At 33.3% G+C, this 16,356-nt stretch overlaps 1 protein-coding gene across 4 annotated transcripts in view; it reads right to left on the bottom strand.

Moving 5' to 3' along the window:
- Positions 1-1,129: 1,129 nt before the first annotated feature.
- CNOT2 (CCR4-NOT transcription complex subunit 2) overlaps positions 1,130-16,356 on the bottom strand; it is a 108,834-nt gene continuing 93,607 nt past the window's right edge. For all 4 annotated transcript variants that reach the window (XM_050746588.1, XM_050746584.1, XM_050746585.1 and 1 more), the window contains 5 exons: positions 13,912-13,973; positions 13,773-13,822; positions 11,892-11,992; positions 9,798-9,942; positions 1,130-2,277 (listed from right to left, as the gene is read on the bottom strand). In XM_050746588.1, the coding sequence (XP_050602545.1) occupies positions 2,191-2,277; positions 9,798-9,942; positions 11,892-11,992; positions 13,773-13,822; positions 13,912-13,973 (445 nt within the window). In that variant the 3' untranslated portion in view covers positions 1,130-2,190. The remainder of the gene's footprint in view (positions 2,278-9,797; positions 9,943-11,891; positions 11,993-13,772; positions 13,823-13,911; positions 13,974-16,356) is intronic.

Below are 16,356 nucleotides of genomic sequence, written 5' to 3'. Positions count from 1 at the left end.
TATATGGCAGTTAACAAAAAAAGAGAAAAAAGATTAGAGTCAAGACAACAAACCACTTGATATGAGCTATCTTACTTTTCTGAGTCATTCATCAGTACCAGTCATGATCACGCTTCAGTTGAGACTTCAATCTATATTGTTGTTTATATTCATCAGAATAAAGATCCCCTTCCACATTTTTCTTCCTACTTGTTTTTTGTGGTTATGTAGGAAAAGTTACATTTTATTTTACAAAGTGAATTACTAGGAAAAAATCTACTCTTTTTTTTTTTTTAGACTCATTTCTATGTTTTGACTCTGGTTTATGTCAAATTAGGTATGGTGTTCTGTGAAGGTTTCTGTACAATAGATAAAATGATAATTACATAGTGCTATCTTACTGAGGAGATGCTTTGGTTTAATTCTGAAAGACAGAAAATCCTGTTTTTTTAAATGTTTCTCATATCTCAAAATGCATAGAAAAAGGTAAATTTTAAGCCACTTTATATTCCTGGTACACAAACACAACAATGTTATAAATGTTTCATTTTCTAAAGATTTGGTTAATGCCAACAGACTTTTATTCTTCATAGAAAAATAGGTTAAAAATGAAAATTTAAAGGATCAAAACTCATTGCCTTTTTTCTACTCTCTAGTTCTGCTTTTGGTAGCTTCAATCTTCAGTTTTTAAATGCAGTATTTGTATATAGATGGGAAAAGAATCCATTAACTTGTAAATATGAGGTATCTAGGCCAGCAAACTGAAGGTAAAGTCTACCCATTCCCACCTTATGGCTTACCTTAATTTGCACATTACTTCTTAGAGATAAATTTAAAGGTCTATCAATAAATTTCTAATAAATTTTTCACAGAAGTACTTTGGTTGGGTTCCAAGAGTATTTAGAATGTTTTATTTCTAATGCTGCCACAATCCATTTAAAAAAATAGTTTTCTCTTATTAATACTGTCTACATTTTTAACCTACAAGTGAAATGGTTCACTACATTTCCATTAAATTACTTGTTTGAAGCTGAAAAAGACATTTGAGTCACACCATTCAGTTTGATATCTGTAAAACTTCAGTTTGTTTCCTCTATTTTTCATGTTCAAGAAATAATTTCGCAATTTCAAATCAAAGCCAACACTGCAGTGAGGAGAGCTTTTCTACTTTATTACAAAGAGAAGAAGCCTTTATGTGGTCAGAAAATACAAGATTGATCTTTTTTTCTCTTCCTATGAAACGCTGCTGTTCAAACAGCCAGAGTGAATTGTCTCAGTTCACTTCTTTAAGTCCCATCACATTCACTTGGGTATGGATGTCCTTGGCTGCTGAAAATCTGGCCCTTTTAGTGCACAGGGCGACAAAGTCCCCTGACCAGCAGTTCCAGAATGTCCCATTTTCATATATTGCATCCATGCACACCTCGTAAAAATGAGGTACAGCAGGGCAAACATTTTCCAAAATAGATGTCATATATATAATATATACACATTCGTACATACATACCTTTATTCATGTGATGTCCAAAAATTTAAAAAAAATGTACACATTTATTACAAAATCGTAACAAAGACTGGACAGTGTTTTGCTCATTCTGGAAAGATGAAGCTCAGTAATAACACAACCCTGGAAAACCATCCAGAGATTGTGGCAATATCTTTCTTCTAAACAGTCAGATATTCTTGCATTAAGCTTGGCGAAACTGCCTTTCAAAAACAGAAGGGGAAGTAAAATGAAGGAAGCAGACCTTGCTCATCTTTCCAAATGAAATACGAGAAGGATCCTCACATAAAAATGCACAAACATTTGTTATTTTATTACCAATAGTGCTACAATGAACAATGCAAAATTTGTGGTCTAATTTTGTTAAGTCTTTTGTGGGTTTTCTTTTTTACATTTTAGAAACTATGGTAAACTTCTGTCAGTGTATTTGCTTGTCTTTACAGACTCAAGTCTGTCTGCTGGCAAAAAAAGGAAATAAATGAAAAAATTCAGACCCTGCTCAAACTAGAGAAAAACAAATTACAAATTTAGTTGTTGGGCAGCACATAATTAGTAAGGCAGGACCTCAAATGGTGACCCTTTGCGTAAGCCAATTGCCAGATCCTCCAGGAATTAAAACCAGGGTGCCTGAGCCACATCAGTTCTGCAGTTATGTTGAGTATTGTGCTGAGACAGCCATACCCCAAGAAAAGGGAAGTCTTTTTTTTTTAGAAGGCTTGCTGAGCAGGGTTGTAGTTGAAGGTGGATGGCAGGTGAGGCCGTTCTTCTAATTTGTCATATTCCAGATGGAACTCCTATAAAAACAAATTCAAGAATTTAGATATCTTCCCCTTTTCATCTTATTGTCAAAATATATTTACTATACACATAAATAAAATACCCAATATATATGAATCAACGTCAACACAGATATACCAACTCTTTTTCCTGTACATAAAATACAGCTTGAAGAAAAATAATGTGCTGTAGTTTCCAACCGATGAGTACAAAAATACAGACAGGCTCTCTGTGTGTAAGTCAAGAGACTACTAATGGAACATTTGACACTGAAATGTTGTGTATTGTTTTTAACTTAAAAAAAGAGGGGGGCAATTACTATATCTCTAAATCACTGGAAATTACAGGATATTTAAAATAACGTCCCCTTCAATGAAGTATAAAAACTTAACGATTTATTTTGTCCATGAAAAAAGTTTAGAAATAATTTTCCAATTTGTCTTAATTATATTTATATTAAAAAATAAGCAGGGCCGGGTGAGGTGGCTCACGTTTGTAATCCCAGCACTCTGGGAGGCTGAGGCGGGCGGATCACGAGGTCAAGAGATCGAGACCATCCTCGCCAATCAACATGGTGAAACCCCGTCTGTACTAAAAATACAAAAACTAGCTGGGTGTACTGGTGCACGCCTGTAGTCCCAGCTACTCAGAAGGCTGAGGCAGGATAATCGCTTGAACCCGGGAGGTGGAGGTTGCAGTGAGCTGAGATTGCGCCACTGCACTCCAGCCCAGATGATAGAGCGAGACTCCATCTCAAAAATAAAATAAAATAAATTAAATTTAAAAAAAAGCAAACACATAAAATTATTCTAACCTCATTAAAATCTGGGGAAAACAACGAACTTAAAACTCACACATCGCTAGATTTTCATTTCACAAATCCAAAACCCTGACTCAAATATAAATCAACTGCCACCGAAAACTAGACAATGGTTCTGCTGTAGGAACATTTGAAGACTAACTAGATACCAGGTCATTTTAATCGAACTTTCAAAATACTATATTAACTTCATGAGTTTTAACATTTAAGAATGGTGAAATTAATTTCTTCATACTTCCCACCCAAGATCAAGATAGAGACGCAGAATAGCTATGTATATTAGAAAAAAAATGCAAACAACAAAAAATACCTCTGCAACCCCAAAAAGCAAGAGGCTCTAAAAGCCTCTTACCAATTCTACAATCTGAATTAGCACAAATTACTGCACAATTCAACTTAAAGAATTATGAAGCTTAATATGTATTATGTATTAAAGATTAAGCCAACAAGTGACATTAGCTACCATGGGTTAACATATTTTACCTTATCTGTCTGGTTTCAAACTGATTCCATGATGAGTATTTCCATTATTAAATTAAAATGAAAACCTAGACTATAATGATCAAATTTTAAGATGGAACACCAAGTATTTAAAATTTAAAGATATTACATTACATTTAAATAAATTTAAAGATATTATAGACCTAACAGCAGAATTTATTGAAAGCCTAATATGTGCTAAAATTAGAGACACAGCTAATTTTATTCTAATCTTTATAATAATTCTGTAAAGCAGATATCATTATTTTCATTTTGTGCCTGAAGAAAATGAGGCTTACAAGTAACTTGGCCAAGTCATACAGTAAGTGACACACATAGCATTAGGATCCAGACCCATGTGACAAAAAGCCTGTGTCTTTTGTAGTGTAACACATCGTTTTTAATAGTTTCAGTCCAAGATCCAAAACATATTCATTTACTTCATTACACAGCAATCCAGAAATGCTGGAAAAATTCAGTCCCCTTCTCTCTTGGTATAAGGTGAAGAAAAAGGAAAAAAAAAAAAAAATTCAGTCTCCTGACAGAAGTTTATAAAGAAGGTACACCTTGGTGACTTTAGCCTGAAAAGATTGACTTCATGTGACTGGTACAGTAATTAAGGCACAGAGGTTATCTGCTTATCAGTAAAAATTAGCAAACACCAGAATCACCACCACAACCACGACATCCTGCCCTAATGCACTGTGTAGCTACTACTCTCCCTCTCCCAGCCCTAGCTAGGAATTAAAATAATCTTATTGCTTGGTTCAAGTTGAGTATCTGAATTCGTGAAGAAGAAAATTTATTCTTATTATTCTTCTGAAATTAAAATTGGCATTTTTGTTTTCAAAATGTGCAGTTACAGGGAAAAAAAGTCTAATTGTAACTTCCACAATGTGGTAAGTTACACTGAATAAGTTAACCAAAATTTTTCACATTGGTGAACTACAATGTATTACTAGGAATTCAAACTAGATTAACTTTATCAATGTACATTTTCCCCTAGAAAAATATAGTTTAAACATAAGGAGCATAAATAATTTTGATATAATTTTAAAAAATCTTCAAAGACTCTAGTGTATCAGAGATTTAGAAATTATATAGGTCAAATTTTGCCTTCCAAATTTTAAAATCTTGTTTTCCACGTATTTTTATTCTTCTTGAAATACATAAAAGTTACTTTAACTTGATTACTGGTAACGTCATTTACATGTTTATGTTATACACACACACACACACACACTACACACATGCACATCCTCCTACATTCTGTAGGATCAAGTGTCTATCTCTACTTTGTATACTACTACCTACAACTTGGAATAGTGCCAAGCCCATAGCAGGTGTGTAATTAACATATGATGAATTAATAAACACAAGCTTTCTTTGTTTTAGAAACAAAACATTGAATTTTTCTAATATTATCGAATGATACATTAGAGGGTCTATTATCTATTTGCTTTTAGTGGAAAAAAAGGATTTCTAGATTATAATACAATGATTGCAAAGGCTAGAAAGAGTTTCAAATACTTTTTAGACAACTTTTTAATACCTTAGTTCTTCTATTAATAAAATTAGGTTATGTATTCTCCAAACATTACTTGTTCAATTCAAGAAAAACTGAATGCAATGGATTCATATAGTCAAATACTATAAAAACATTAATGTAATCACTGATCTACTTATGTAGAGAAACATACACCGCAGAAGTGTTTTCTCAAATTCTCATGAAATGTTAGCTTTCTCTTACCTACATGTTGAGTATCTCTTATCTGAGATTTTGCTTATTCTGGGAACAGAACTGTTTGGAATTTTGGAATATTTATACATATAAAATGAGATATCTTGGGGATGGGACCCAAGTCTAAACATGAAATTAATTTGTTTTATATATACTTTATTCACATAGCCTGAGGGCAATTTTATACAATGTTACTAATATTTTGTGCATAAAATGAGGTTTGTTTACACTGTACACTGAACCATCAGAAAGCAAAGGTGTAGGGTATGGAATTTTCCACTTGTGACACCATGTTAGTGTTCAGAAGTTACAGATTTTGGAGTATTCAGGTTTTAGATTTTTGAATCAGAATGCTAAACCTGTATAATAAATCCACATTAACTTAAATTTTACGAAGTAGCATACTATCTTAAATACAGTTATTAGAAATAATCTTTGAAGAAAAGTATGTATTACTAAAGTATAAGGACGTACTAATATGTAACAGTGAAATTAATGAAAAATCACATTTATATCAGACTGACATAAAAAATCTTAATTGTTAGAAATTCCGATAGATCTACGAGGTCAAATTAGGCCAAAAGAATTCTTAAATTTTAAGTCTTTGAGAAAGCTACTAATAATAAGGCAGCCTCTATCACCTAAAAATTCACTGTAGAAGAAATTATTTTAAAAAAATTATGCATGAAGATTATATATACTATCTGAATTACTGCAAATTTAAAATTAGTGAAATGTAAGTAATTCCAGCAAAATGACACAGGAGAACATGGCCTGCTAAAAAGTTATGAGTATCTAAAAGGAAAGAATAAGCAAAATACAATGTTAAATTAAAAAAAAAAAAAGAGATAGGATCTGGCTCTGTCACCTAGGCTGGAGTATAGTGATGCAATCACAGCTCACTGCAACCTTGAGCTCCTGGGCTCAAGCAATCCTCCCACCTCAGCCTCCCAAGTAGCTAGGACTATAGGAGCACACTACCACACCTGGCTATGTTTCTCTCTCTCTCTCTCTTTTTTGTAGAGACAGAGTCTTGCTATGTTGCCCAGTCTGATCGTGAACTCCCGGCCTCAAGTGATGGTCCTGCCTCATTCTCCCAAAGTGCTGGCATTACAGGCATGAGCCACCATGCCCACCCAATATCAACATTTTAATGTATATATTATTGATTTACAGGAAATTCTGTAAATAAATAATGGATTGGATTCTAGAACTCAGGGTCACAAAATTTTTAGAGGATAAGAAATACTTCTGGTTTAGATTATCTATTCCCTTAATAAATATTACAATTATCTGAAAATAGTAAGTGATTTGGGGAAAATGCTCATACAAAATATTATGAATGGACATAAAGTATTATGAACAGACTCCAGGATTATGGTGTAGAGCAGTTCAGTACCTTTCAAGAACACCATATCAGCTATTATTAAAATATTAATTCATACTGTAGGCTTCTTACAATGAATTGAGGTTATTTAATATACATTCTTTAACTGTGAATAGTAAGGCACACCCACTTTACAGATGGGGACTCAAGTTAATTTGGACATGACATATTAATGGATTTTCTATAATCTGATGAAGGCTGTTAATAAATATACTCATGAACAGGTCCCAGATTTCTTAATTCCTAATCAATATTCTGGGAAAGCACTGAACACATCCTTTAAAAAAATTTTTGAAAAATCTATTCTGTGAATATAATGTAACTTCAAAATTTTAAGTGCATGAATTTGTATTTTAATATAACCAAGAGTGAGCTGCTTATTAATATCTTAGTACCAACAATTCTGCCTGTTTTCATTACTATGAAAATAATTTTAAAGCGTGTCGTGCAAGGGACCAACAAACTATTACCTTGAAAGAGATTTCTGAGGGAGTAACTTGATGATATTATTTCTCACATTTTTCACAGTTAAAACATTTAAAAAGACAAAAGCTTAATTGTACATGAGATAGATAAAACTGAGCTAAATTATGTTTTATATATAATGTATATAAAATATGTAAATCCATTTAGATAGATATAATTTTCTTTAAAATGACATTAACCTGATTGAGGAATTGCTTTTGCGGGAAATTAAAGGGGTCCTACATTAATGTTAACATTGTTTTCTAAATATTTAACTTTATGAGAACTTAATTCTGGAAAGCTGACTTTCTCACAAGTTGATTTCCTCACACATATATCTAACTAAAATTTAACTAAAATTAGGTAGCTGTTTACTGCAAATATCCACCCCTTTTTACATATGTAAGTTTGGAATAATTTACAATAATATTGAGCAAAAATGTTCCAATTGAATGGAGAAAACTTCAGTTATTTCCTAATAAATTTTTTTTCTTCTTCCAAAGATGTTTTTGACTCCTGTAGCATCACCTAATCCACAGGTTCTTTAAATATAGTTCTGGACCAGGACCAGCATGTCATCACTGGTGTCACTTAGGAGCTTGTTAGAAATGCATTTCTCAGGCCTCACCCACAGACTCACTAAATCATAAACGATGGAGGTATGGTCCAGAAATTTGTATTTTAACAAGTTTTCCAGGTAATTCTGAAACAAGCTATAGTCTGAGAACCAATGACTTAACCTAATTAACAATCAGCTCTAATTTTTTCATCCTTGCAAGAACAGTAGCTACAATCACGATGATAAAAACAATAGCAGTAAACTTCTACAACTACCAAGATGTATCAGATACCCAACATGTGCCAAGCACTGTACTCAGTATGTGTGTGTGTATATAAATATATATGAAATTTCATTTAATCTTCATAAAAACTTAGAGCAAAATCTCACCTCAATTTTACAAAAGAGGAAACAGGCATGAAAAAGAAAATTGTAGAAGGTCAAAGCATAAATAACAGCAACAGGAGTTAAATTCAAATCCATGATATAAAGGCTATAGCTTTCTACTATATACTATATATCTTAAAAAGCAGGTAACATATATGATATCTCAGGCACTATTTTTAATTAATGTGATTATTTAACTAAAAGGTTAACTCATAAATATGCTTTTTGAAAACACAATATTCACATAAATTGGAACTGTTAGAATAATTCAAATATAAAATACAGTATGTGGACTTGGTCTGAGAAGTAAAGACATTTACTACTGAGACACATCTGAAAAAAAAATGAAAGATTTAATTTCTTATGTGGATCTTATTTGGTGTTGTCTGTTAGGGGACATCTGTTTTTATTTCTTTTTTTGATTTGTTTTTTTTTGAGACAGAGTCTCACTCTGTCACCCAGGCAGTGGTGTGAACTCGGTTCACTGCAAGCTCCACCTCCCGGGTTCACACCATTCTTCTGCCTCAGCCTCCTGAGTAGCTGGGACTACAGGCAGCCTCCACCATGTCCAGCTGATTTTTTTTGTATTTTCACTAGAGACGGGGTTTCACCATGTTAGCCAGGATGGTCTTGATCTCCTGACCTCGTGATCCACCCGCCTCAGCCTCCCAAAGTGCTGGGATTACAGGTGTGAGCCACCGCGCCTGGCCTTTTTTTGAGTTTTACATGAACTCTTGGGATGTAAAAATTTTTGTGATAAATTATCTCTGGTAAGCATCTTACATTGTCTTCTTAAAATGTTTTACCTTTTTTAATAATAATTTTAGTAAAGCAGATTCAAACCTACAAACAAAAAAACAAATCGACAACTAAAAAATTGTCCAAAGAACTGTCAGAAACATTTTTCTTCTGTTTAAATTTATTTAAAACAAACAAATTTAACTCTTTAATTTATAGTCCTAAGAATCATTGATGGAAAATGTATCAGAAAAATCATGGAGTTGTGAAATCAGATAATGTGGGTTATATTCTCTACTAGGCAGACTAAATAAACACAAGGTACTAAATAAACACAAATATGAAACATGAATTGACACTGATGAAAATTTTGCACATGGGACAGTTAGAAAGGTGTTTAAGTGAGGAAAAGTTGCAAAACCAAAATAAAATAATCAACATTTCTCCATAGCTGATTTCTCCCCAATATTTAGCAAAACAGTCACAGAAATAGTCATGGTTAACTTTAAGCCTGTAATTTTCTTTCCTAAAATTACTCGCAAATAAACATTCAGATGTATTTCCTGCAATTAGTCCAAGTGTAAAAAGCCTGTTTATATACTGCTTTTAGAAAAATCTCATCCTTGCTTAAAGTTGTAAAAATATAAAAATATATGACTGGGGTTGCAACAGAGTATCTTTATTTTACAATGCAGTAGATACAAAAAATATTTCGAATGTTACCAAGGCTTGTGCAAAATTACAAAATCTCTTACCAAATTCAATAATGGAACTATCAGTGAAATGAACTGTTTTGGGACACTCTTCTAAGAGTGTCAAGCCAAGGAGATGGAGCGAAAGAGTTGGCAAATATGTGGCACATTATTGGAATTGGATGTATTGGTACTTACAAACAGATAAAAGAGGATGCTTCTTTTTTCAAGTTTAGATTTATACATTTGCACATGGAAAAAAATATACCTTAGCTACTTTCCTCCAGTTAAGACAGTCAAAGAAGTAATATGTTCCCCTCTCATAGGTATTGGTTTTCATTGTTGGCTCCATGCCTGGTGCCCTGGTAATCCATACTCGTTCTTCTTTGTGGTATCTCCAATCACGGTTAAAACTTCAATTTTTAAAAGAAAAGATAATTAACTTTTTCCTGTGGCTTACATCAAACATGTTTATATTCTGTAAAGCTTTCCTCAGGGGAAAAAAAAAATTACACATAAAATAAATAAATATGAATGCTTCCTACTCATTTATTATGTTATTAAATACAACCCTATTGAAATACAGAAAAATTATTTCTTAATTTGTCCAGAAGGCACACTAATTAATACACACACCTTTATTTAACTAAAACTTTTTATACAAACAAGGATTTTAAAAGTTTTATAAGCAATGTGATAAAAGCATAGGCAGACCAAATAAAGACACAATGTTACAAAACTTCACTCCTTTCTTGCTCTTCTTAACACTCAAAAGAAATTGAGGTATCTCCAACTATTCGCATTATTTGATAAGAAACTAAATACAAAGTATATCTGAATTAACTATGTAAATTCCACATAATTTTTTAAGTAACTTGAAAATAGAGTATTTTGAAAAATTATACTGAATATATTTAATTCAAATTTCAGATTCTAAATTCTCAAAACCTAAGAGAAAATCCATTACAATTCATACAAGAGTCAATGAGAATTTACACTACTTGTAAACTGAGGAAGTAGCATCCAAAGGAGGTAATGTCCCACAAAATAAACCTCCATGTAAAGAAATGCTTTCCTACCAACATAATGAGGTAGTTTTTAAGACATAAATATGAAAACAGAACTGCCAGTGATAGATGAATGAGTGCCTGAATGTATTTATTTACTCATGAACAATGAAAAGGAACAAGTAATAATCTCTATTCTCACAAAAACGAAGGAAAAACATAAAGGAAAAAACCTCTCAGTTGTGAAATGAAACAATTCATTATCAACATAGTGAATTTTATACTTTACACTATTTGATCGAAAGCCATTTATAGAAATGTTATTAGAAATGCTATGAAATACTTAAATTTGAGAAAAGTTCTCCCAATCATAAGGTCATAAATAATTACTAATAATTTACAGTAAACATGATAAACAGAATTGTCTATTGATAACAAAATGTGTTACCACCTATATGTATGAGTAACGACAGAAAACTTATTTTTAGAGCATCAGGTAAATACAGAACTGCTCAGGGAAAAAGTTATCAATGAACCAATTTCTTTACATTAATATTTGTTTATATTGGCCAATAGGCTGCTGATAATGAAAATGTGTACTTTATTTAATCAGCACTTCAAAACATACAACAAATATGCAGTGCCTTGCTTATAAGTAATAATGTTTATGAAATGATGAAATTCAATATCTAATTATTTATACATATGGTTCCACAAGAAGTAAAAACTATAGTCTTGAATCATATCGTATAACTCACATGTTTACAAAAATTAGATTCACCAAACCCATGAGTTATGTCAATTCTATGTTCTTACAAATCTGGCATTTATTAATTATTTTTAGAGACAGGGTCTTGCACCATCAGCCACACTAGAAAGAGTGCAATGGCACAATCACAGCTCACTGAAACCTCAAACTCCTGGGCTCAAGCAATCCTCCTGTTGTAGCCTCCCAAGTAGCTAGGATTATATAGATGTGTGCCACCACACCTCGCTAATATTTTTCTTTATTTTTTGTAGAGATGTGGTCTTGCTATGCTGCCCAGGCTGTCCCTAACTTCTGGCCTCAAGTGATCTGTCCACCTCAGCCTCCCAAAGTGCTGGGATTACAAGTGTGAGCCACTGCACCTAGCTTCAGCATTAAGTTTGAAATTCTTTTTATGTATATAGATTATGAAGCCATGGTAAGATATGGTTTTAATCTAAATTAAATTCACTTTAATGAATGTAAAAATAAATTTCTTGATGGAGAAATAGTTCCATTTAAAGATAGCCATCATCACTTAAAGAAAGACGTTTTCGGCATAGTCAAGATCCACTATAATACAAAAGTGATTAAAATACTTTGAACATACAGCTCCACTGCTGCTAAAAGTTGTAATACGTCTCCTCCATTCATGTAATAGAGATAGAAGAGAAGGTCTTCACCATATCGGCCAAGTTTTATCGCAGCCAGCTGAAAAAGAAAAATAACTTATTCTGAAATATAAAACAAATCTGCAAATCCTAACATGTAGTTGCTATTACTGAAGTAAAAATGGAGAGATAAACAGAAACTCCCCACTTTGTAGTTGATAACTGTTATTACATGATTACACAGATAGGTAGTTATGACTCTAAAAGGCAATTTCCTCATTTAAATGACTCAAGTCATTTAAACAATTATTTCTGATACATCTATTTGATATGCTGATTGGAAGAAAAGCTCAATAAAAACTTCCAAGCAAGATCCACTACAAGGATTTAATACCCAATGGGGAAATGATGCTAACAATAGCATTGTGCTCAGAGATCTAGGACTTGTATTCAAGTCCTGGTTTTATTATTCATTAATATGACTGTGTCCTAGTTATTTAACATCTCTTAGCTTTACTTGTCAAATGTGGACAATGACACCTATGAGGGTTACTAAGAAAGTAAACGAGTGAAGGTATATGAAAGCACCTTGTAGAGTACCAAATATATAGAAGGCTTATAAAAAATGTTAACTGAATCTATATCTGACAGTGATTCACAAGTCAGTTGTATGCTTCCAGCAAATCACAGATGATGAATACAAAACCCAGAAAGAAATGACTTTTTAGTTTGTTTAAATAGATGCCTGAAAGATAACTGCTTTACATTTCTCTCCACAAGGTAGAAATATAACCGCCTACCAAGAAATTTTCACATTTAAATAAACCTTAAAAGTGTACCAAAACAACATTTTTACCTTGTTATTTGATCCTATATCTAAATACTTATTTGGCTATTACAGATTATCTGAATGTAATTTTTCTCTCCATTCATGCTATCCCTATTCAGGCAGCAGCCCCCACGTGACAAATTCTCCTAAATTAGTATTTCTCGAATTGGCAATAAGAAAAGGTTCTGGAACGCTTAGGTAACTGGAGCAAAAGAGCTCTATAGTGGGGGTGAGAGCAAATCACACAATCCACAAATAGAAAATAGGAGACCTCTCCATCTCATACTTCTTGCCTTCCATCTACTGAAGTATTAAAAGACATTGAGAAAGGTATCCCTTTTACTTGCCTGGCCACAACATCAACATCCACTTGACCACAGAACTGTAAGGCACCCTCAGAATGCTGTCATATATATATACATACACATACATATTTATACACAAATATATAACAAAAATGTATTATTTTTTCACTAAATTGTTGTTTCCCAAGGCTAAAATTTAGATATCATTGTGAATTTTTTTGGTAATAGAAACACTCAGTTCTAAAGCAAAAAGTGCCACCATTTTCTTTCTTAGATTGAAAAAAGAGAGATTAAGCTGTAATTTGTTGTTAATAATTACTTTAGAATTAGAATTTTAGGTGATTTAAAAAAATGGAAATGAAAAAATACAGAGAAAAGTCAAGGTCATAAATAGTTTTTAAAGATAAAGATCATCTCATTAAAAACACTATCTGTAATACTTGTAAAGAAAATCTTTTTACTGCTAAGATCATAAAATAAGATGATCAGAAGGAAATTTATCAAATGTTCCAATCTAGTTTATTCCCACCAACTGTGGTTATGGTTGTAACCTGTTGTTAAATATAAGAATTTTTATTTTTTACCAGTCCTAACATTTACCATTTAACAAGTTAACATGGACATATGAAAGCATATCCCTGAGACCATTACTAATTATTTCAAAAATAGTATGCTGCCTGAACTGAAAAACATGTGAAAAATAGATAAATTCGTGCTGACTGAGTAGAATAATAAACTACACTCACCTTATCCCTAATGTGAATGTTCGTTAAGTACTCAGATGGAACATGGAAGTCTGGATAATAAAATGAAAAAAGCCTTATTAACTGATTCTCAGTTGTAAATTTCTTTTTAAAAGGCCTAAACACAAATAGATTCTCCTACCTATGTCTTGAGGTCGACAAGGTGAAGATGCCCAGGGTGATGCAAATTTGGGGTAGAGATTTCTGAATAAGGAGGAAAAGAAAACATTTTGAAATCCAAAGCAGAAAAACAGATTTCTAATTTTATTTCAGGAAAAACAAAGACTCCAAATGTAAAATGACCATCTTTACTTCTAATTCCCTTACTTGGGTTTACTGACTTATACAGAAGCAGACGAAGAATGCGTGTGTGGGGGGGGAGGGAGGTGTATGTGTGTGTGTAAAATATGATAAGACTCCTTCCCTCAGTATTCTTGCAACACAGTATAAATAACACAACATATCACAATATACAAAACATATGATTAAAAATTTTCTACTTTTACTTGACTTCAACTCAAGATGCTTTAAATTCTTTGATACCATGCTCCCAATTTAAATTACTTTCCCACTTATTTATGTGGCAAGAAGAAAAATGAGTAACTATTTGTAAAAGTTTAAATTCATCAAATATTTACTGAGTGCCTATTATATGCCTGGCACTGTTCCAGGAGCTTATGACACGTCAGTGAACAAAACAAGATCACTGACAACATGAAACTTACTTTCTGGTTGAGGAATGGTGGATTGGAGGGAGGCAAACAAAAATCAATTAACAGAATAAATAAACAACGGCCCATGTTAGAGGGAACTGGGAGGGGAGACTGGACAGATAATTATTAAATAGGGTGGTCAATTAGGTTTCATTAAGGTGGTCAGATCTGAAGATTTGAAGGCTATGAGGGAGATAGTCATATTAATTATCTGGCAGAAGACTCTTCTAGTCTGAGGGAACTGCTAAAGCAACTAAGGCAGGGACATGACTGACATGTCTGAGATACAAGGTGGCCAGTGAAGCTGGAATACAGTGAACAAAGGGAAAAGCTGTTGAGGTGGGGTTAGGGGACAAACAACAATCATGTAAGACCTTGTAGGCCTGTAAAGATTTGGGGTTTCTGGTCAGGTGCAGTGGCTCACACCTGTAATTCCAACACTTTGGAAGGCCAAGGTGGGCAGATCACTTGAAGTGAGGAATTTGAGACCAGCCTAGCCAACATGGTGAAACCCTGTCTCTACTAAAAATACAGAAATTAACTGGGCATGGTGGCACATGCCTGTAATCCCAGCTACTCAGGAGGCTGAGGCAGGAGAATCGCTTGGACCTGGGAGGCAGAGGCTGTAGTAAGCCAAGATAGAATCACTGCACTCCAGCCTGGGCAACAAGAGCAAGACCCTGTCTCAAAAAAAAAAAAAAAAGATTTGGGGTTTTTAATCATAATGAAACCACAAACTTTTTCTGGGTGTTGAGCAGAGGAGTAATTTATTTAAAAAGGACTCTCTTGGCTGTTATATGAAGAGATTGTATGAGAAGGGGGATAAGGACAATCAGGGACCCCCAGGGACTGGCTAATGGAGTATTCAGGCAAGAAAGAATGATTCAAACAAGGGTGGTAGCAGTTAAAAAGTAGTGAACTTTGGTCAGATTCTGTATATATTTTGGCAAAAGCCTGATTATGGGGTATAAAAGAAAGAGGAGTTAAGAATAATGTCAAGCTTCTGGAAGTACAGAGTTACCACTGACTGAGATTGGAAAGGCTGTAGACAGAGTAAGTTGGGGGGTGATAATTCAAGAAATATTTAATTAGCAATTGAATGTAGAAATCTCACACTCAGAAGTATGGAATGGAAACATATGTTTGGGATTCCTTAATATATATGGTATTTAAAACAATAAGACTAGAAAAGACCATCAAGGATATAAATGCAGAGAAGAGGAATGACACAAAGAGGTCAAGAAGAAAACGAGGAGGTACCAGCAAAGGAAATTGAAAAAGACCAACCAGTGAGGATGATGTAAAAAATGGTGCTCTCAAATTCAAGGATGAGAATGTGTATTAAGGAGAAAGAGTTCCTCCAAGTGATCACTGAATTTAATAACATAGAGGTCATTTGGTGACCTGAATAAAAGCAGCTTTAGTGAAGTGGCAGGGACAAAATCCTGACTGAAATGGGCTTACCAGAGAATGGAGAAGACCAAGTTGGAGGAATTGAGATGATTCTTTGAAAAGTTTTGCTTCAAAGGGAAATAAAGAAATGGGAAAGTAACTTACAGAGGAGATTGGATCAAAGGAAGATTTTAAGATGAGAGAAGTAACAATGTATTTCTATGTTGATGAAAATGACCCAACAAAGTGTGAAAATCTGTTGTTAAGTAGAACGCATGGGTCAATTGCAGTAATAGGGTGGAAGACAAGAATAACGTAGATGTAGATGGCTGTAGGTAGTCAGATTTGGTGGCTAGATTGTGCTAAATGTGCTCTTCTAATTGCTTCCAACTTTCTTAGGACAGTAAAAGTAAAAAGCAAGGTCATCATTTGATAGTAAGAACAAGGAGAAAAGGTATTAGGGGTGTGCAGAAGTGTATGTA

This window comes from Macaca thibetana, chromosome 11 (assembly GCF_024542745.1).
Source record: "Macaca thibetana thibetana isolate TM-01 chromosome 11, ASM2454274v1, whole genome shotgun sequence".
Lineage (NCBI taxonomy): Eukaryota > Metazoa > Chordata > Mammalia > Primates > Cercopithecidae > Macaca > Macaca thibetana.
This window is presented reverse-complemented; position numbering and strand designations above follow the sequence as displayed.